This window comes from Carcharhinus amblyrhynchos, chromosome 11 (assembly GCF_965287045.1).
Source record: "Carcharhinus amblyrhynchos chromosome 11, sCarAmb.v2.hapA, whole genome shotgun sequence".
Classification (NCBI taxonomy): domain Eukaryota; kingdom Metazoa; phylum Chordata; class Chondrichthyes; order Carcharhiniformes; family Carcharhinidae; genus Carcharhinus; species Carcharhinus amblyrhynchos.
Window position 1 is genome coordinate 25734372 of NC_137334.1, and position 21503 is coordinate 25755874.

Sequence of the window (21503 nt, forward strand, 5' to 3'; positions counted from 1 at the left end):
TATCATTAATGGGCCGTATTCTTATAAAAAATCTTTTTACCCTGATTATCCTCTTCCCAATTATATACTAATAAAATACCTTAGGATTTTCCTACTCTTACCAGCTGGAGAATTATCGTATCCCCTCTTTGCTCTCTGGATTGATTTCTTAAGCTGCATCCTGCACTTTCTATACTCCATTAATGTCTCTGCAGACTTACTCCTTCTCTATACTCGTTAAAATCCCCTCTTTTTTTTCATTGTATCATGAACATCTCTGGTCATCTTTAGCCCTCTGGGTTTGTTACACCTTTCTATTACTCTAGAGGGAACTTGTTGGACCCATACTCTCCCCAGCCAATAAATGATTTTTGTGATGTTAAATGAGGAATAAATTTTGGCCCACGCTACCTACACCTACCAGCCTAAAAGTAGTAAAAAAGCCCTTAGGTGGTCATTTAAGAGTCATTTCAGAACCTTACTAGGTGAAAGGGGGGAGGTTGGGGTGTTTGCTGCCTGAGACCCTGCTCCCCTACTTATGAAATTGCATTTGGGTTGGAGCAGGTGGAATCCCAGGTAGAATCCTGTCCATATTAACCAGGATGTCACACATTCCTAAACGAAAACACCAAACTGTAACTTACAGGCTATAATGTTAAAATTATGTGCACAACTCAAATAATAAAATAATTAAACGTGTCATAAAGCAGAGTTGGCATCCCAAGGGTTAATCAAAAAATTATGCTAATTATATGAAATATCTAAATGTTTCTGAATATTTCAAATCAGATGAGTTTTCAGAGTAAACTCCTCTCTAATGATCATCACCAGTGATACACCATGGGACTGACATAACCACCAAAGTTCATTATGTTATAGCTTCGTATATATTTATATGAATTTGCTTTATGGGATAAAGGCAATCACTTCTAGGATATTGTGTGGGAGGACACTTTAGCCATAATAAGGACAGGATACGTGGTTGTAGTAAATATTCACAACCACAGAATTTTTTTTTTGAAAATATTCTATTTCAGACTTTTCAATTTAAGCTATGCTTTTTATGCTACTATATTAAGGCTTCAAAATGAACTCTATGCTTGTAAATTTCAGCATGTTTTCGAAGAGCTTCTTTTTAATGGTAGTTATTAAAATTACTTTTTCTCTTGGAACTGGGGACATAAGCACCATTTGAATAATTTTTTTTCTGTTTTCCATAATTGAATTGCAGAGATTGATTCTTTGAACTAACAATATATTCACAGCGTCTCCAACGTAATAATTTTATTCTCATGTTGGATGCTCTTGCCGCAGGTTTGGAAGAATCCAATAGTCTAGGGCCTTGGGCTATACAAAACATGACCATCACAAAACATATTATGTGGCACCATCATGAAATTCTGTTTAAATTCGTAACTGCAAATTTGGAAGTGGAATGGGAAAATCCACATACACACAATTGCAATAGCAGCAAATTCCTGTCAATGTTGTTAGGAAGTCCAAATCCTCTAATTGATCATATTGCAATAATGTCAGTTGTTACCAAATGTGAATTTGCTTAGTTTTGGGTTGGGGCACAGAAAATGAAGGATGATTAATCTCAGTCTTGTCTGCACACTTTACTGTTTTGTGGTTCATCCTGCCTTTCCTGCATTATAGCAAACATCTGACAAAGCTTTATTGCCACTGAAGCAACCCTCTGTCTGTTATAGAGTCATAGAGGTTTACAGCCCTTCAGCCCAACTCGCCCATCCCACCCTTTTTTTAAACCCTTAAACCAGTCCCTATTGCACACATTTGGCCCATATCCCTCTGTACCCATATTAACCATGTAACTGTCTGAATGCTTTTTTAAAAGAAAAAAAATTGTACCTGCCTCTGCTACTACCTATGGCAGCTTGTTCCAGACACTCACACCCACTGTGCGAAAAAAATTTGCCTTTCTGGACCCTTTTGTATTTTTCCCCTCTCCTCATAAACCTATGCCCTCTAGTTTTAGACTCCCCTACCTTTGGGAAAAGGCATTTACTATCTAGATGATCTGTGCCCCTCATTATTTTATAGACCTCTATAAGATCACTCTCATCTTCCTACGCTCCAGAGAAAAAGGTCCCAGTTTATCCATATAAATGCCTTACAACTCAAACCATCAAGTTCTGGTATCGTCCTAGTAAATCTTTTCTGCGCTCTTTGTAGTTTAATAATATCCTTTCTATAATAGGGCAACCAGAACTGTACACAGTGTTCCAATTGTGGCCTTACCAATGTCTTGTACAACTTCAAGACGTCCCAACTCCTGTCTGTTACAGGAGGCAAAATGATCTTGCATTGAGGCAAACTCCCGGCTCTGTGGGAATCTTTGGCAATTTTGAGCTTCTTGGGCATGGTAGACAGACATTGGATTGGAAAAGAATAGATTTAGAGGAAGTACTTAAAAGGCTGGTTGTCCTCAAAATATAAAATTCACCTCAGCCAGATGGAATGATTCATAAATTAATAAGAAATATAAAAGGAAATTGTGGAAACGTTGGTTAAATTTTCCAGTCCTTTTTCAATAATTAGAATGGTTGGATTGCAAATGTTATATCCAGAGAGAGATAAAGCTGACAATGACAGGTCAGTCAGTTTAATGTTAGTAGAGGGAAACTGTTAAGAGACGGTAATACAAGGAGACAAAAAAGGATCTGGGCAGAGTAGGCAATGGAGAAACTGTTTCCATTGGTGAAAGAGTCAAGAACCAGTAGACACCAATTTAATGGAAATAGAGCTAAAGGAAACCTGAGGAAAACCTTGTAACGCTTTGGTTAGGATCTCAGTTGCATTGACTGAGTGTGTAATGGAAGCAGATGCAATTGTGGGACTTTTACCAGAATACCTGTGTGCTGGTAAAAGTGGGGGAAATCCCAAGATATTCTCCAAGTGTATCAATGGGAAGAGGATAACAGGGAAAGAGTAGGGCCCATTCAGGACCAAGGAGGTAATTTGTGGGTGGTACCAGAGGACATTGGTAGAGTGTTGAGTGAATACTTCACATAAGTCTTCATCCAAGAGAATGTGGATGATGGGATGATAGAATTCAGGGAGAGAGACTGTGAAGTTCTTGAGCAAATTGACATAGGGAAGGACAAGGTATTGGAGGTGATGGCAGCCTTAAAAGTGGATAAACCTCCAGGTCCAGAAATATTGTGCCCTAGGCTACTGTGGGAAGCAAGGGAGGAGATTGCAGGGGTTCTGACCCAAATTTTCAATTCCTGTCTGGCCACAGGGGAGGTATCAGGTGACTGGAGAGCAGCTAATGTGGCTCCTCTATTTAAGAAGGGTTGTAGAGATAAACCAGGGAACTACAGATTAGTGAGTCTCACATCAGTGTTCGGGAAACTATTAGAGAAACTCCTGAAGGAGAGCACCTATCTCTACTGGGAGAGGCAAAGCTTAATTAGGGATAGTCACTAAGTCTTCGTCAGGGGGAATTCATGCCAAACAAATTTGATTGAATCTTTTTGAGACCGTTCCCAGGGTGTGTAGATGAGGGTAGTGCAGTCATAGAATCATAGAATCCCTACAGCACAGAAAGAGGCCACTCAGCCCATCGAGTCTGCACTGACCACAAACCCATCCAGGCCCTACCCCCAGACACTAAGGGGCAATTTTAGCATGGCCAATCAACCTAACCTGCACATCTTTGGACTGTGGGAGGAAACCGGAGCGCCCGGAGGAAACCCACGCAGACACGGGGAAAATGCGCAAACTCCATGTCGATGTAATTTATATGGATTTCTAAGGAAACTACAGTCGATGTAGTTTATATGGATTTCAGCAAAGCCTTTGGCAATGTCCCACATGGGAGATTTGTAAAGAAGATAAATTCAAATGGAGTACAGGGTAATTCGATAAAGTGGATTCAAAATTGGGTCAGTTGTCGGAGACAGAAACTGATGACAGAAGGCTGCTTTAATGACTGGAAGGCAGTGTCCAGTGGCGTACCACATGGATTTGTGTTGGGCCCCCTATTATTCAACATTTATATAAATGACATTGATGACTATGTGGGGGGGTAGGATTAGTAATTTTGCAAAGGACACAAAGATTGGCTGGGTGATTAACAGTGAGGCGGACGGAGGTCTTGGGTTACAAGAAGATATAGACAGAATGGTCAAATGGGCAGATAAGTGGCAGATGGAATTTAACCCTGAAAAGTGTGAGGAAGGAGTACTTTGGAAGGAGTAATTTGACAACAAAGTACTCAAAGAATGGGACTTTAAGAAGTTCTGTGGAACGAAGGGATCTTGAGGTGTTTGTTCACAATTGCTGAAGACGAAAGGGCCCGTGAGTTGGGTGATGAAAAAGGCACATGGGATACTTGCCTTTAACAATCAAAGCATTGATTGCAAAACTAGGGAAGTCATGTTAGAGTTGTATAAAACTTTGGTGTGGCCACGGATGGAGTACTTTGTGTAGTTCTGGTCGCCACATTATTGGAAGGATGTGATTGCATTGGAGGGGCTGCATAGGAGAAGAGATAATCAGCCGTGGATAACGAAGGAGATAAGGGAGAGTATTAAATTAAAAGCTGATGCGTTTAGAGTGGCTAAAAGTAGTGGGCAAGAAGAGGATTGGGAGAGGTTTAAATATCAACAAAGAATGACGAAGAAGTTGATAAAGAAAGGAAGGATAGACTATGAATCTAGGCTAGCGCTAAATATAAAAAAGGATAGTAAGAGTTTTTATAAATATATAAAGAGGAGAAGGCTGGCTAGAGTGAATGTTGGACCCTTAGAGGATGAGAGGGGGGACTTAGTAGTGGGGGATGAAGAAATGGCTGAGGCCTTGAATAACTTTTTTGCTTCAGTCTTCATGGAGGAGGACACGAATAGTTTGCCAGGTGTTAACGATGGAAAGATGGTAGGAGTGGAGGGCCTGAATGAGATCATTGTCACTAGAGAGGTAGTGCTCGACAGACTAGAGGGACTGATGGTGGACAAGTCCCCAGGACCGGATGGAATGCATCCCAGGGTTCTGAAGGAAATGGCGGAGGTGATAGTGGATGCCTTAGTGATTATTTTCCAAACCTCGCTGGATTCCGGGGAAGTGCCGGAAGATTGGAAAACGGCTAATGTTATGCCGTTGTTTAGAAAGGGTAGCAGGCAAAAGGCAGGGAATTATAGGCCGGTTAGTTTAACGTCTGTTGTAGGAAAAATGCTTGAATCCGTCATCAAAGAGGAAATAGCGAGGCATCTTGAGAAGAATTGTTTGATAGAGCAGACGCAGCATGGATTCGTTAAGGGGAAGTCGTGTCTGACGAATTTATTGGAATTCTATGAGGATGTGTCTAGTGCGGTAGATGGAGGGGAACCGGTGGATGTGGTGTTTCTCGATTTTCAGAAGGCGTTTGATAAGGTGCCGCACAAAAGGTTGTCACAGAAGGTTAGGGGGCATGGAGTTGGGGGTAAGGTGTTAGCGTGGATAGGGGATTGGCTGTCAAATAGGAGGCAGAGAGTGGGTGTCAATGGGTGCTATTCGGATTGGCGGTTTGTGACTAGTGGAGTGCCCCAGGGATCGGTGCTGGGGCCTCAGCTATTTACCATTTATATAGATGATCTGGAGGAGGGAGCTGAGTGTAAGGTGTCAAAATTTGCTGATGACACAAAGATAAGTGGAACAGCAAATTGTGCGGAGGGTGTAGAAAGTCTGCAGAGGGATCTAGATAGGCTGAGCGAGTGGACGAGGACCTGGCAGATGAAATACAATGTTGACAAGTGTGAGGTTATCCACTTTGGCAGGAACAATAGTAGGAAGGATTACTACTTACAGGGTGAAAAGCTGCAGCATGCTACGGTGCAGAGGGACCTGGGAGTCCTTGTGCATGAGTCACAAAAACCCAGACTACAGGTGCAGCAGGTGGTCAGGAAGGCAAATGGGATGCTGGCCTTCATAGCGAGGGGGATTCAATATAAAATTAGGGAGGTCTTGCTGCAACTGTACAGGGCACTGATGAGGCCACAGCTGGAGTACTGTGCGCAGTTTTGGTCGCCGCACTTGCGCAAGGACATTTTGGCCTTGGAGGGAGTGCAGAGGAGGTTCACTAAACTGATATCAGAGTTGAGGGGGTTGAGCTATGAAGAGAGGCTGAATAGACTGGGCTTGTACTCGTTAGAGTTTAGAAGGATGAGGGGGGATCTTATTGAGACGTATAAGATGATGAAAGGGTAGAGGTGGAGAGGTTCTTCCCACTCAGAAAGGACAGCAGGACTAGAGGGCACAGCCTCAAGATAAGGGGGGGACAGTTTAGAATGGAGTTGAGGAGGAACTTCTTCACTCAAAGGGTGGTGAATCTCTGGAATTCTCTGCCCGTTGAAGTGGTGGAGGCTACCTCGCTAAATATATTTAAGATGCGGGTAGATAGGTTTTTGGTAGGCAAGGGGATTAAGGGTTATGGGGAGAAAGTGGGAAAGTGGAACTGAGCCACTTCAGATCTGCAATGATCTTATTGAATGGCGGGGCAGGCTCGAAGGGCTAGTTGGCCTACTCCTGCTCCTATTTCTTATGTTCTTATGAGATTCACCAAAATGCTGCGTGGGATGGAAAATTTAAGTTATGAAGAGAAGTTGTGTAACCTTGGGTGTTTTCTTTGGAACAGAGAAGACTGAGGGGTGACCTGATCGAGTTGTACAAGATTATGAGAATCATGGACAGAGTGGATAAGAAGCAACTGTTCCACTCAGTTGAAGGGTCAGTCATGAGGGGACATAGGTTCAAGGTGAGGGGCAGGAGGTTAGGGGGATGTGAGGAAAAACTTTTTTACCCAGAGGATGGTGACAGAATGTGCTGCCTGGGAGGGTGGTAAAGGTGGGTTGTCTCACATCCTTTAAAAAGTATCTGAATGAACACTTGGCACGTAACATTCAGGGCTATGGGTCAAGTGCTGGCAGATTAGATTAGGTGGGAGTTCAGGTGTTTCTAATGTGTCGGTGGGGACTCGATGGGCTGAAGGGCTTCTACTGCATTGCATAGTTCTATGATTCTGTGATTCTTATCTGAACAGAAACGTTTTGCAAAGCCATGGAGAAAACGTGAGAAAATGGAGCTGAATGAGTTGTTCTTGGAGAGAGCTGACATGATAGTCTGAAACCAAAATAGTCTGAAAACAAACCCCACATTACAGGAAGGATGTGGAGGCTTTGGAGAGGGTGCAGAGGAGGTTTACCAGGATGTTGCCTGGTATGCAGGGGAGGTCCTATGAGGAGAGACTGAGGGATTTGGGGTTGTTTTCACTGGAAAGAAGGCGGCTAAGAGGGGATCTTATAGAAACATATAAGATGATTAGAGGTTTAGATAGGGTGGATGGTGATAGCCTGTTTCCTCGGATGGAGAAAGCTAGCACGAGGGGGCATGGCTTTAAATTAAGGGGGGGTAGTTATAGGACGGATGTCAGGGGCAGGTTCTTTACCCAGAGGGTAAATGCGCCTAGTTTGGGGGCGTTTAAGAGATTGGTGGATAGGTTTATGGACGAAAAGGGATTGGTTTAGATTAGTGGGTCAATGTTTTTTTTTAAAATAAGACTGGTCGGCGCAACATTGTGGGCCGAAGGGCCTGTTCCGTGCTGTAATGTTCTATGTTCTATGTTCTATGATTCCAATTAATTGCTGATAAATGAAGGAGGTCTTGTGGTGCAGAGGGCAGCAATCCTGCCTCTGAGGCAGATGCCACTCCAGATTTGGTGGGCAAGGAAGGCGCAATTATTACATAGTCAAACAGATTGAATATTAACTTGTAAATCCATGGTCAGTAGTAGGCGGTAAAAGGAGGAAACATTCCTGATCAGTCATGTGATGGAACGAAATTGGAACCTCTGCCATCACTATCCATAGCTGCAGGTGACATCATGCATTTAAATATGACAACAACTCTGATTTCTTTGGAGGGTGGGGGAGGGGCTGCAGTTGGCAGGAAGGCTGGTGTGGCTCAGATTGATGCCAACAGCATAGGGTTCAATCCCTACTCTGGCTAGGCGTGGATTCGGAACCTGTCTCAATGCCCTACCCATGATGGAGGTCACAGTGCTTTGGATCGAGTCTGCCTTCAGGTAGAGAGCTGAAGAAGAAATGAAAATCAGCATGGATCTGTAAATTTTCTTTGGCTAACTTGATCTTTGGTGAAATAACAAACGGTTGATGAAGGCAGCATAGTTGATATTTTAATAGACTTACGAAAGACATTTGATAGGATGCCACATAAAAGACTTGTTAGCAAAATTACAGCCTTTGGGTCTAGAGGGACAGTAGGGGCATGGATATATAATTGGCTTGAGGACAGAAAGCAGGCGGTAACAGTGAAGAATTGTTTTTCAGAAAAGAAGAGAAGAATACAGTGCTGTTTTTCAGAGGCCAATATCAGAATCATTATTCTTTTTGATGTTTATTAATGACTTATACTTGGCTATACATCATAATTCAAAGTTTGCATATGATACAAACTCAAAAATGCATAATTCGATCAGGTGGATAATACTAGATTTGAATACCAAACCTCAAAGTATTCAACGATTCTGCATAGATTACTGGAAGATCAACACTTGATTAAGTCTGATTCATACCCAATTCCAAGGCTTGAGGATTGTGTGGAAAAAGTTAGACAAGCTACTTATATCACAAAGTTGGACTTAGTTCGTGATTATTGAAAAGTCAGAGAGAGAGCAAAAGACGTTTCTGCCTTTAAAACCCCAAATGGGCTAAACCAATTTGAAGTAATGCCCTTTGGGATGAGAAATGCACCAGCTACCTTTCAAAGGCTTATGAACAGAGTTGTTGCAGGATTGACCAATTGTGCTGTCCACATAGATGAATTAGTGACCTTTGGTCATTCATGGAAAGATCACTTGGAGCATTTGGTAAAGCTCTTCAAGAGACTATGGAAGTCAAATTTGGTCATAGACTTGGCAAAAACAGAATTTGCGGAAGCAGAAGTGATATTCTTAGGACACAACATCGGATACGGATGGATGACACCGAGAAACGTGAAGACAAAGGCCATTGAGGAATTTCCAAGACTATCCTCAAAGAGGGAAGTGCTACAGTTTTTGGGATTGAGCAGATTCTACAGAAAATTCACACCAAACTTTAGTCATGTAGTCATGTGTAGAAATAAGAAAGTTTTACTTGCTGTACAGGACCTTGGTGAGACCCCATCTGGAATACCCGGTACATTTTTGGTCTCCATATTTGAAAACACAGAGAAACATTAAAACTAGAAACAGTGGCACTGTTGACGGATTGTTTTAAAAAAACATGAAATTTCGGTGCATAAAACAATGCCAGGAGACATTTGAGAATTTGAAAGCAGTGTTAACCACCACATCTGTTTTAACCACACCAAACTTTTTGAAACATTTTAATTTGCCACCAACGCCATAGGTGTAGATGTTGGGCTGCATTGTTAAAGGAGGATGATTGTGGAATTAAAAGGCCAATCAGTTATTTTATCGAAAAAACTCAATATCTACCAGACAAAATATTCCACAATTGAAAAGGAGTTATTGAGTTGAGTAATGGCCTACAGCATTTTAATGTTTATGTTACAAATTATGCATCAGGAATGATTGTGTATACCAATCACAATCCTTTGACATTTCTGGAAAGATTCAAGTTCAAGAATGGCAGACTATTTCATTGGAGTCTTATGTTACAAGCATTTAATTTGCAGATTGTACATGTTGTTGGCCATGAAAATGTTATTGCGGGTGCTTTGTCGCGAGTTTAAAAGAACAAAAAATGAAGCCATGTTTTCATGATGATGGTTAATCTTTTTTCTTAAGGGAGGAGCTATTGTGAAGTTAGTGTTTGTACAATTATAAAGCAATTGTAAAAATGCTAAGAGCAGAAAGCATTGCATGGTCTGTTTTTTCAAAAGAAGTTTTTTTTGTACTAAAGAGAAGCAAGTACATGCTGTATACAGACTGAAACATTGTACCGCGAGCCTAGGCAGTAATTGCTGCCAAGACAACAGGTTGTTTTTGAATTTTAACCAATCAGTTTAAACTAGGCATTTGAATAGCAGCATCCTATCAGATTTGAAAAGGATGTTTTGATAACCTGTAAACCAATCCTATTGTGGGGATTTTTGGTATGTCATCAGGGGTATAAAAGCCACAGCTCCCAGCTCCAGGCAGCCAGAAGAACACCTGCGAGCAACTGTCACAGTTTACAGCTTGACAGAGAGACAGAGAGACAGAGAGACAGAGAGACAGAGAGACAGAGAGACAGAGAGACAGAGACAGCAACTGTCTGCCAGTATAATAGCCACATTTACACCTTAAAAGAAAGCCTCACCTCAATTGCAAAGGTACCAACTGAAGATAGTGAAAACAGAAAATAACAAAGAAGACAGAATATTTTGGAAGATGACAAATGTGATTGAAATTTGACAGTGACTGAAAATTCTTTTTTTTGTTAATAAGTGGGAATTGTATTCAACTAAACAGCATTCCATCAGAATAGTGTTTTATTGGGTTTGTTAATAGTTTAGTTAAAATGTTTAATGTGAGTTAGATAAATAAAGTGTTACTTGTTGATTTTTCAGAGAGTCTCAGGTAGTTATTTTGATTTAACCACTAAAAGTTGCTGAAGCGCAGATAATATTACTTTTCACATATTTTTTAACAAATTACGAAGGGGGGTTACATACTAGTTCTCAGAGTGATTGAGTGCTAGTTCTCAGAGAGATCAACCCCCCCTTCATAGAAAATAGAAGATAGGAGCAGAAGAAAGCCATTGAGCCTGTTCCGCCATTCATTACAATCATGGCTGATCATCCAACTCAATAGCCTAATCCTGCCTTTTCCTCCGTATAACCTTTGATCCGAATTGCCTTAAGTGCTATATCAGCTACCTCTTGGATACATTCAATGTTCTGGCATCAACTTCTTTCTGTGATAATGAATTCCACAGGCTCATCACTTTTGGGTGAAAAAAATGTCTCCTCACCTCCATCCTAGATGGTCTACCCTGAATCCTCAAACTGTGAGCTCTGGTTCTGGAGTCCCCCACCATCGGGAATATCCTCCCTGCATCTACATGTCTCGTCCTGTTAGAACTTTATAAGTTTCTGTGAGATCCCCCTTCATTTGTCTGAACTCCAGCGAAAACAATCCTAACCTCATAGAGTCAGAGTCAATCTCTCCTCATACATCAGTCCCGCCATCTCCGGAACCAACCTGGTAAACCTTCACTGCATTCCCTCGAGAGCAAGAATATCCTTCCTCAGAAAAGGAGATCAAAACTGCCAAACTTTGTAACAAGAGTAATTAAAGAGAAACTGTTTTCAGTCACAAAAGGGTTGTGAACCAGAGGTCATAGATCTAAGATGATTGGCGTAAGTACCAGGGGTAACATAAGGGAACGTTATTTTTATATAGCCAAGTTGCTGTGATTTGGAATGCATTTATGAAACGGTGGTAGAAAGAAATTCAATAGTAACATTCGAAAGAGGATTAAGTAAATTCTGGGAATAAGCCAGTGAAAGTATTTCCTCGTGTGGGGAATGCAGGACAAAGGGATGCAATCCCAAAATTAGGCCTAGGTATTCAGGAGTGATGGCAGAAGCAAATTTCACGCTAAGGTAGTGGGAATCTGTACTTCATTCCTCCTCCTCCTTCCTCACCCAAAGAATGCTGAGTTAATAAAAGTTTCCAAGCCTATACTGGTAGAACATAGAACATTACAGCGCAGTACAGGCCCTTCGGCCCTCAATGTTGCGCCGACCAGTGGAACCAATCTAATGACCCTCTAACCTAAACTATTCCAATGTTATCCATATGCCTATCCACTGACCATTAGAATGCCCTTAAAGTTGGCGAGTCCGCAACTGCTGCAGGCGGGCATTCCACGCCCTTACTACCCTCTGAGTGAAGAACCTACCTCTGACGTGAGTCCTATAATTATCACCCCTTAATTTAAAGCTATGTCCCCTCGTGTTAGCCATCACCATCCGAGGAAAAAGGCTCTCACTGTCTACCCTACCTAATCCTCTGATCATCTTGTATGCCTCAATTAGGTCACCTCTTAACCTTCTTCTCTCTCACGAAAATAACCTCAAGTCCCTCAGCCTTTCCTAAAAATCTATTGGGATATTGGTCAAAGACAAAGAATGTCTTTGCTCTCGATGGAATGTAGAGAAAGTTTGCCAGACTGATGCCTGGAATGGTAGACTGAGATATGAGGAGAGATTGAATTGGTTAGGATTGTATTTGCTGCAGTTCAAAAGAATGAGGGAGTTCTCATAGCAACCTATAAAATTCTAACAGGACTAGATAGGGTGGATGGAAGAATGATGTTCCTGATGGTGGGGTGTCCAGGACCAGGGGTCATAGTCTGAGGAAATAGGGTAGACAGCGCAGAAGAAGGCCATTCAGCCCATTGAGCCTACACCAACAATAATCCACCTGGCCCTATCCCTGTAAACCCATGTATTTAGGAAAGAGGAGAAATTGCTTCACCCTGAGTGTGGTCAGCCTATTGAATTTGCTACCACAAAGTATAAATGCCAACACATTGAATGTTTTCAAGAGACAGTTAAATGTAACACCTGAGGCAAAGGGGATCAGGCTATTGATTTGGATGATCAGCCATGATAATGAATGGTAGAGCAGGTTAGAAAAGCCAAATAACATCCTACTGCTTCTACTTGCTATGTTCCTAAATGAACGGAGTTGAGATATGATCAGATATGATCTAATTGGATGGCAGAACAGGTTCAAGAGACAAGTGTGTCCCTGCCTTCCTACGCAACACAAAAATGGCTTACTCCCCAAAAAAAATCTTCACATTGTGACTGTCGCTATGGCTTAAATAAATTATCCAATTGTTTCTGAACATTAGTTCCAAAATCTAATAATTTCTCCTGGTCCTGGGCTAGTAGCAGAGCAAAAGCTTCTGTGCTGTATGTTTAACAACAATATAAATGTGCTAGTTAGGTGGATTGGCTATGCTAAATTGCCCCTTAGTGTTAGGGGGATGTGCAGGGTAAATACATGGGTTTACGGGGATAGGGTTGGGTGGGATTGTTGTTAGCGTAGGCTCGATGGGCTGAATGGCCTCCTTCTGCATTGTAGAAATTCTATGATTTGGGAGTTCCCAAGTAAAATTTACTGTCATTAGTTGCAAGTGAGTAAACAGACATATTTTTAAAGCCACTTAATCATAATCTCTGCCTAAACATTGGCAAATTAACTAGAGAGACTTTACTATAGCCAGCATAGTATTAAAATAAAAAATTAATCTTTGTAAATCTGACTCCATTTTGGGAATGATTTGATGTGTGGTCGTGGGCTGATCAATGATATCACAACTCTTGCAACAATAAGAATTCATACACAATTTATCACACCATGCGAGTCAGTGCAAGACTAATGAGAGCTCAGCCCAGGATCAACCAGTATTATGAAATATAAAGCTGTAAAGACAAAACATTTGAACATGTAATTTCTGTTTGACTGGTGTTTGGCATGGATTGCATGTGCAAACTCTTGATACAACTGAGGAGATTTACATTTTGCAAATCTATCACGAGCCAGAAACTATGGCCGGAATTCTCCAGTCTCATACGCCTCACTGCTGCTGCCAATGAGAGCGGTGAATTTGGCGCTCAGCCAAATCTTCATTCACTGCAATGGGACTGGAGAATCCCAGCAAAGGGCAAGGTTGGAGATTTCTGACCAATATTGAATAATTTTTGAAACTGTTCATAAGTATATTTATGAAAATTATAACAGACTCAATGGCCACTCCCATATTGGATTCCCTCCAAATGGCCTCCTGCACTTTTCGTCTTGCTGGAGGCAGCCTTGTTGCAAAGTGGATTTTTATTTTTCCTTGCTTATTACCTCTAAATTGCATCCAGTTGCCAAAAAAAAATGCTTTCATTGTTTATGACTTACTTGGGACTACTGTCTCTCAATATTAAACTGTTGAAAAACCAAAGCATTTCTTGCTGTTCAAAGAAGTCATAATTTCTCATTGATTTCATTGATTTCTCTTCAACTTGATGGACTGAGGTGTATTTGCTACCTGGAATGACGCTACTACTCTACGATTGTAATTTTACCATTCATCTGAATTGTAACAGACACTTGTCGGACACGGAGCAATGCTTTGTTTAATTTGCTTGCCAGTGTGATTAAAATAGATTTTTTCTTTTTGTGAAAGGGCAGAACATTTTAATTTCCCAGCTCAGCATTGATATCTTTTCTCAATCTTCCTGCCACAGGGATGGCTGTGTGAGTTGCTCCGTTGGAAAGAAAATCCAACTCCAGAGAACAGGACCTTGTGGGAAAATCTGTGCACTATCCTGCGTTTTCTGAGCCTTCCTCAGTCTGAAAGGGACATAGTTTATGAAGAGGAATCTCGTCACCATCACAATGAACGTTTGCAACACGTTGTCCAACTGTCTCCGGAACCTATCCAGGTAGGATGATCTTTTCTGTTGCTTTGGTTGTGACAGTAATTCTTAGTAAAAGCTTCCCAAGGCATCTAAATCAATGTAAGTTGTAAGCTGACATAGTTCATGAATAATCTTTGCTCCTTGTGATATGACTGATGAGTTATGTGCAGTGGTTACAACTGGGAATACAAGTTATTCTGGTATCAACTATGCAGGCTGTTCTCAGTATGCTGTGAAATGATGGTAATGTTTACATCAAATATCTCCCTTTGGAGCAACTGTATTTTGCGATAGATTAGGCACTGACCTTTTGCTTCTGGGACTTGGTATACTGATGGGATGAAAGATTTAGTCTGTTGCATGAGTCTTATGTGAAATTAATTGAGGCAGCCTCAATCCAGCACCTGCTGGGTAAAAGCCAACTGCGCAACAGTGTGGTTTCTCTCTATCTGTTCTTTACCTGATGTTATCATTGGGCAAATGAAATGGAAAGGACATCATTCTTCAGCAACAATCTCTCCTCAGGTTAACAAGCACCAGAAGAAGCATGAAAAAAAAATCATGGGGTAGAAATTTGCCTTGGATGGTCACATTAAATGGGCATGATGGCATCAGCTGCCAGTTAGACATTCCATCATTCAGCTCTATTGAAGTCACTGGAATTCCGAATGTAGCAGTGAACATAATGGGCAGCTGACACAACCCCCTTAATTTGTCTTTCCAAGCAAGAAATGTTTCTGTGTTCATGTCCTGTCAAGGTTTATTTTCACAGAAGCATCAACTAGTCAACCAGAGGTCATAATAACAAGGCAGCTTTCAATGTCACCAAGTTTGTGTGTTTTTTTTCATATTCGTTCGTAGGATGTGGGTGTTGCTAGCTAGGCCAGCATTTATTATCCATCCATAATTGCCCTTGGGAGGATGTTGGTGAGCTGCCTTCTTGAACTACTGCAGCCTCTGTGGTTTAGGTACAGTATTGTTAGGGAAGGAGTTCCAGGAATTTGAACCAGCAATGCTGAAGAAATGGCAATATATTTCCATGTTAGGGTGGTGAGCAATTTGAGGGGAGCTTGCAGATGATGGTGTTCCCATGACATAGAGTCATACAGTGCAGAAAACGCCCTTTGGCCCATCGACAGTAACTACTACTAAATGGGCTAACCCCATTTTCCAGCACTTTTCTTGCATCCTTGAATGATATGTTGTTTCAAGTGCTCATCCAAATACTTTGTAAGGTTTCCAGCTTGGGATACACTTGATCAGGTCCTGGGGATTTATCTACCTTTTATGTGTTTTAAGACCTCCAGTACCACCTCTTCTGTAATGTGGATACTTTTCAATACATCACTATTTACTTGCCTGAGTTCCCTAGCTTCCATGTCTTTCTCCACAGGAAATATTGATGAGAAATATTCCTTTAGGATCTTGCCCATCTCCTGTAGCTTCACATATAGAAAGAAGTCTCACAATGCCAGGTTAAAGTCCAACAGGTTTATTTGGACTTTAACCTGGTATTGTCCAACAGGTTTATTTGGACTTTAACCTGGTATTGTGAGACTTCTTACTGTGCTTATCCCAGTCCAATGCTGGCATCTCCACATCATGGCTCCACATACAGACAACCTTATTGATCTTTAAGGGCTCCTATTCTCTCCCCAGTTACTCTTTTGCCCTTACTATCCTTATAGAATCTCTTTGATTCTGCTTTACCTTGCCTGCCAAAGCTATCTCATGTCCCCTTTTTGCCCTGCTGATTTCTCTTTTCAGTGTACTCCTAGACTTCCTGTACTCCTCAAAGGATTCACTTGACCCAGTGGCCTAAACCTGATATATGCTTCCTTCTTTTTATTGAACAGGATTTTTGTGGAATAAAGGAATCTGTACTGAGCTAGAATCATAGAAACCCTACAATACAGAAAGAGGCCATTCAGCCCAGTGAGTCTGCACCAACCACAATCCCACCCAGGCCCTACCCCCATATCCCTACATATTTTACCCACTAATCCCTCTAACCTACACAACTCAGGACACTAAGGGGCAATTTAAGCACGGCCAATCAACCTAACCCGCACGTCTTTGGACTGTGAGAGGAAATCCACGCAGATACTAGGAGAATGTGCAAACTCCACACAGACAGTGACCCAAGTCGGGAATCAAACCCAGGTCCCTGCTGTGAAGCAGCAGTGCTAACCACTGTGCTACCGTGCCGTCCCAATATAGCTCCAAGTCTATTAATAAATGAAACATCTTGCAGTGAGGTACACATCATCTGCTGAAGGAAGTTTCCTGTACTAAGCGCCAGGTTTATTTCTGAATAAAGGTTTCTATAATGGGGTACAGATCTACTATTGATGAATAAAAATTCCTCTTGTGAGGTATAGTGTATTGCAGAATAAAGGTGTCTGTGGTGAGGTATAGGTCTATTATTGTTATTATTATTATTATTATTTAGGAGTTGCAGCGTCATGTTGCAACTGTACACAACTCTAGTGCGGCCGCACTTGGAGTACTGTGTGCAGTTCTGGTCCCCACATTACAGGAAGGACGTTGAGGCTTTGGAGAGGGTGCAGAGGAGGTTTACCAGGATGTTGCCTGGTATGGAGGGGAGGTCATATGAGGAGAGACTGAGGGATTTGGGGTTGTTTTCGCTGGAAAGAAGGAGGCTAAGAAGGGATCTTACTGAAACATATAAGATGATTAGAGGTTTAGATAGGGTGGATAGTGATAGCCTTTTTCCTCGGATGGAGAATGCTAGCACGAGGGGGCATGGCTTTAAATTAAGGGGTGGTAGTTATAGGATGGATGTCAGGGGTAGGTTCTTTACCCAAAGGGTGGTGAGGGATTGGAATGCCCTGCCTGCTGCGGTTGTAAATGCGCCTAGTTTGGGGGCGTTTAAGAGATCTATGGATAGGTTTATGGACGAAAAGGGATTGGTTTAGATTTGTGGGTCAGTGTTTTTTTTTAAAAAACTGGTCGGCGCAACATCGTGGGCCGAAGGGCCTGTTCTGCGCTGTAATGTTCTATGTTCTATGTTCTATGTTCTATTAACAAGTAGAACATCCTGTCATGTGATATATGTTTATTGTTGAATTAATGTTCCCTTAGTAAGGTACAGGCACGTTGCTGCATTAAATTCCTTGTAATGAGGTTCTGTTCTGGTAGATAAATCCCTGGGACTTGATCAATTGGGAATGTTAAATTGGGAGAGGGGAGTGTGCAGTGGGACCTGGGTGTCCTTGTGCACCAGTCACTGAAGGTAAACATGCAGGTACAGCAAGCAGTAAAGGAAGGCAAATGGCATGTTGGTCCTCACTGCGAGAAGGTTTGAGTTCAGGAGCAGGGATATGTTGTTGCAATTGTACAAGGCCTTGGCGAGGTCAAACCTGGGGTATTGTGTGCAGTTTTCATCTCCTTTTCTGACGAAGGATGTTCTTGGTCTTGAGGGAGTGCAGCGAAGGTTTACCAAGCTGATTCCAGGATGGCGGGACTGATGTATGAGGAGAGATTGACTAGTTTAGGATTGTTTTCGCTGGAGTTCAGATGAATGAGGGGGGATGTCAGAGACTTATTAAATCTAACAGGACTAGACAGGGTGAATGCAGGGAGGATATTCCCAATGGTGAAGGAGTCCGGACGGGTCACAGTTCGAGGATTCAGGGTAGACCATTTAGGATGGAGGTGAGGAGACAATTCTTCACCCAAAGAGTGGTGGGCCTGGGAATTCATTATAAAAGGAAGTAATTGACACCAAAACATTGAATGTATTCAAGAAGCAGTTGGATGTAACATTTGGGGTGAATAGGATAAAAGGTTATGGGGGAAAAAGCAGGATTAGGCTATTGAGTTGGATGATCAGCCATGATTCGTAATGAATGACGGAGCAGGCTCAAACAGCCAAATGGCCTCCTCCTGCTCCTATCTTCTCTTTCTGAGTAAAGGTTCCTGTAGTGAAGGAAAGACTTATTGCTGAAGAAATTTTCCTGTAGTGAGGTAGAGGTTTCTGTGAATGTAAGTTTCTAGAGTAAAGTACTGAAATGTACTGAATAAATGCTCCTGTAGAGAGCTACAACTCTATCGCGAAATAAAGCTTTCTGTAATGGGTATAAGTCTATTGTTGAGCAAAAGTTCCTGTAGTGAGGTACAAGTTTATTGCTGAATATAGGTTCTTGTGGAGATCTAGTTCTATTGCTGAATAAAGGCTCCTGTGGTGAAGTTATTTTATTTATTTGTGGGACATGGGTGTCGCTGGCTGGCCAACATTAAGTGCAGTAAAAAGTCTGACAACACCAGGTTTAAGTCCTACCGATTTGTTTGATAGTAAACTCACTAGCTTTTGGGGTTAGTCCCTGGTGTTGTCAATTTTTACTGTGTTTACCCCAGTCCAATGCAGGCACATCACAACATGAAGTGCCCATCCTTAGTTGCCTTTGGAGGGCAGTTGAGAGTCAATCACGTTGCTGTGGCTCACGCAGGCCAGACCAGATAAGAATGGCTGATTTCCTTTCCTAAAGGACATTAGTGAACCAGATAGGTTTTTCCAACACTGGTTTCATCATCATCAATAGATTCCTAATTCCAGATTTTTTTTATTGAATTCAAATTCCACCATCTACTGTGGCAGTATTCGAACCCAGTTACCCAGAACATTCGCTGAGTTTATAGATTAATAGTCTAGTGATAATACCACTAGGCCATCACCTCTCCTTTCTATTGCTGAATAAAGGCTCCTGGAGTGAGATACAGGTCTATTGCTGGATAAATGTCTTTGTAGTGAGGTACAGGCATATTGCTGAATGAAAATTCCTAGGGTGAGGCATAGGTCTGTTCCTGATTAAAGGTTTCTGTAGTGAAGTACAGTCTATTGCTGAATAAATGTTCCAGAATCCAATATTAAAGACATTGGGCATGATCTTACTGGCCATTCATATCCTACAGCTATTGCAGTGAGGTCAGAGAATTTGGTGCCCAGCCGAATCTCCATTCACTGCAATGGGACCAGAAAATCTCGCTGGCATGAATGGTTGTACGATTCCACCCATTTTATCAAAGCGCTTGGTAAACTGTGGTAGTAATGTCATGAGGATGTACATACTACAGAGAAGGAGGTGCTAGAAGTCTTAAAACACACCAAGGTAGATAAATCCCTGGGACCTAATGAAGTGTATCCCAGGACATTATGGGAGGCTAAGGAAGAAATTGAGGGTCCTCTAGCAGAGATATTTGAATCATCGATAATCACAGGTGAGAGGTCAGAAGATTGGAGGGTGGCAAATGTTATGCTTTTGTTTAAAACGGGCTGCAGGGAAAAGCCTGGGAACTACAGTTCACATCAGTTGTGGGTAAGTTGTTGGAAGGTATTTTAAGAGACAGAATCTACAAGCATTTAGAGATGCAATGATTAATTAGGGACAGTCAGCATGGCTTTGTGAGTGGAAAATCATGTCTCACAAATTTGATTGAGTTTTTTGAAAGGTTAAGAACATAAGAACATAAGAAATAGGAGCAGGAGTAGGCCATCTAGCCCTTCGAGCCTGCCCCGCCATTCAATAAGATCATGGCTGATCTGTCGTGGCTCAGTTCCACGTTCCCGCCCTCTCCCCATAACCCTTAATCCCCTCTCTTATCAAAAACCCATCAACCCGCGTCTTAAAAATATTGAGCGAGGTAGCTTCCACCACTTCAACGGGCAGAGAATTCCAGAGATTCACCACCCTTTGAGTGAAGAAGTTCTTCCTCAACTCCGTTCTAAACCGCCCCCCTTTATCTTGAGGCTGTGCCCCCTAGTCCTACTGTCCTTTCTGAGCGGGAAGAGTCTCTCCACCTCTATCCTATCCATCCCATTCATCATCTTATACGTCTCAATGAGATCTCCCCTCATTCTTCTAAACTCTAACGAGTACAAGCCTAGTTTATTCAGTCTCTCCTCATAGCTCAACCCCCTCAACTCCAGCATCAGCCTAGTAAACCTCCTCTGCACTCCCTCCAAGGCCAAAATATCCTTGCGTAAGTACGGCGCCCAAAACTGCACACAGTACTCCAGCTGCGGTCTCACCAATGCCCTATACAGCCGCAGCAAGACCTCCCTACTTTTATATTCAATCCCCCTCGCTATGAAGGCCAGCATCCCATTCGCCTTCCTGATCACCTGCTGCACCTGCAAGCTGGGTTTTTGCGACTCATGCACAAGGACCCCAAGGTCCCTCTGCACCGTCACCTGCTGCAGTTTTTCGCCACGTAAGTGATAATCCTTCCTACCATTATTCCTACCAAAATTAAACTTTAACCAAGAAGGTTAACCAAGAAGGTAGATGAGGGCAGTGCAGTTGATGCTTTCCACGTGGACTTTAACAAGGCTTTTGACAACATACCACATGGTAGGTTGTTGCATAAGGTTAAATCTCATGGGATCCAGGGTGAAGTAGCTAAATGGATACAAAATTGGCTTGATGACAGAAGATGGAGGGTGGTTGTAGAGGGTTGTTCTTTAAAGTGGAGGACTGTGACCAGCAGTGTGCCTCAGAGATCAGTGCTGGATCTACTGTTATTTGTCATTTATATTATTGATTTGGATGAGAATATAGGAGGCATGGTTAGTAAGTTTGCAGGTGACATCAAGATTGGTGGCATAGTGAACAGTGAAGAAGGTTATCTCAGATTGCAATGGGGTTTTGATCAATTGGGCCAGTGCACTGATGAATGGCAGATGAAGTTTAATTTAGATAAATGCAAGGTGATGCACCTTGGTAGATTGAATCAGGGCAGGACTTACTCAGTTAATGGTAGAGCGTCAGAAAGAGTTACAGAACAAAGTGATTTAGGAGTACTTGTTCATAGCTCCCTAAAAGTGGAGTTACAGGTGGACAGAGTGGTGAAGAAGGCATTCGGCATGCTCAATTTCATTGGTCATAATATTGAATGCAGAAGTTGGGACTTCTTGTTGAAGTTGTACAAGATGTTGATAAGCCGCACTTGGAGTAATGTGTACAGTTCTAGTCACCCTATTACAGAAAGGATATCATTAAAGTAGAAAGAGTACAGAAAAGATTTACTCGGATGCTACTGGGACTTGATGGTTTGAGTTAAAAGGAGAG

General features: G+C 42.0%; 1 protein-coding gene across 2 annotated transcripts in view; it reads left to right on the top strand.

The window, feature by feature from the left end:
- The window catches only part of satb2 (SATB homeobox 2), a 243207-nt gene that overhangs the window by 157726 nt on the left and 63978 nt on the right, over positions 1–21503 (top strand). For both annotated transcript variants that reach the window (XM_080198766.1, XM_080198767.1), the window contains exon 11: positions 14239–14436. In XM_080198766.1, coding sequence (XP_080054892.1) covers positions 14239–14436 — 198 coding nt within the window. The remainder of the gene's footprint in view (positions 1–14238; positions 14437–21503) is intronic.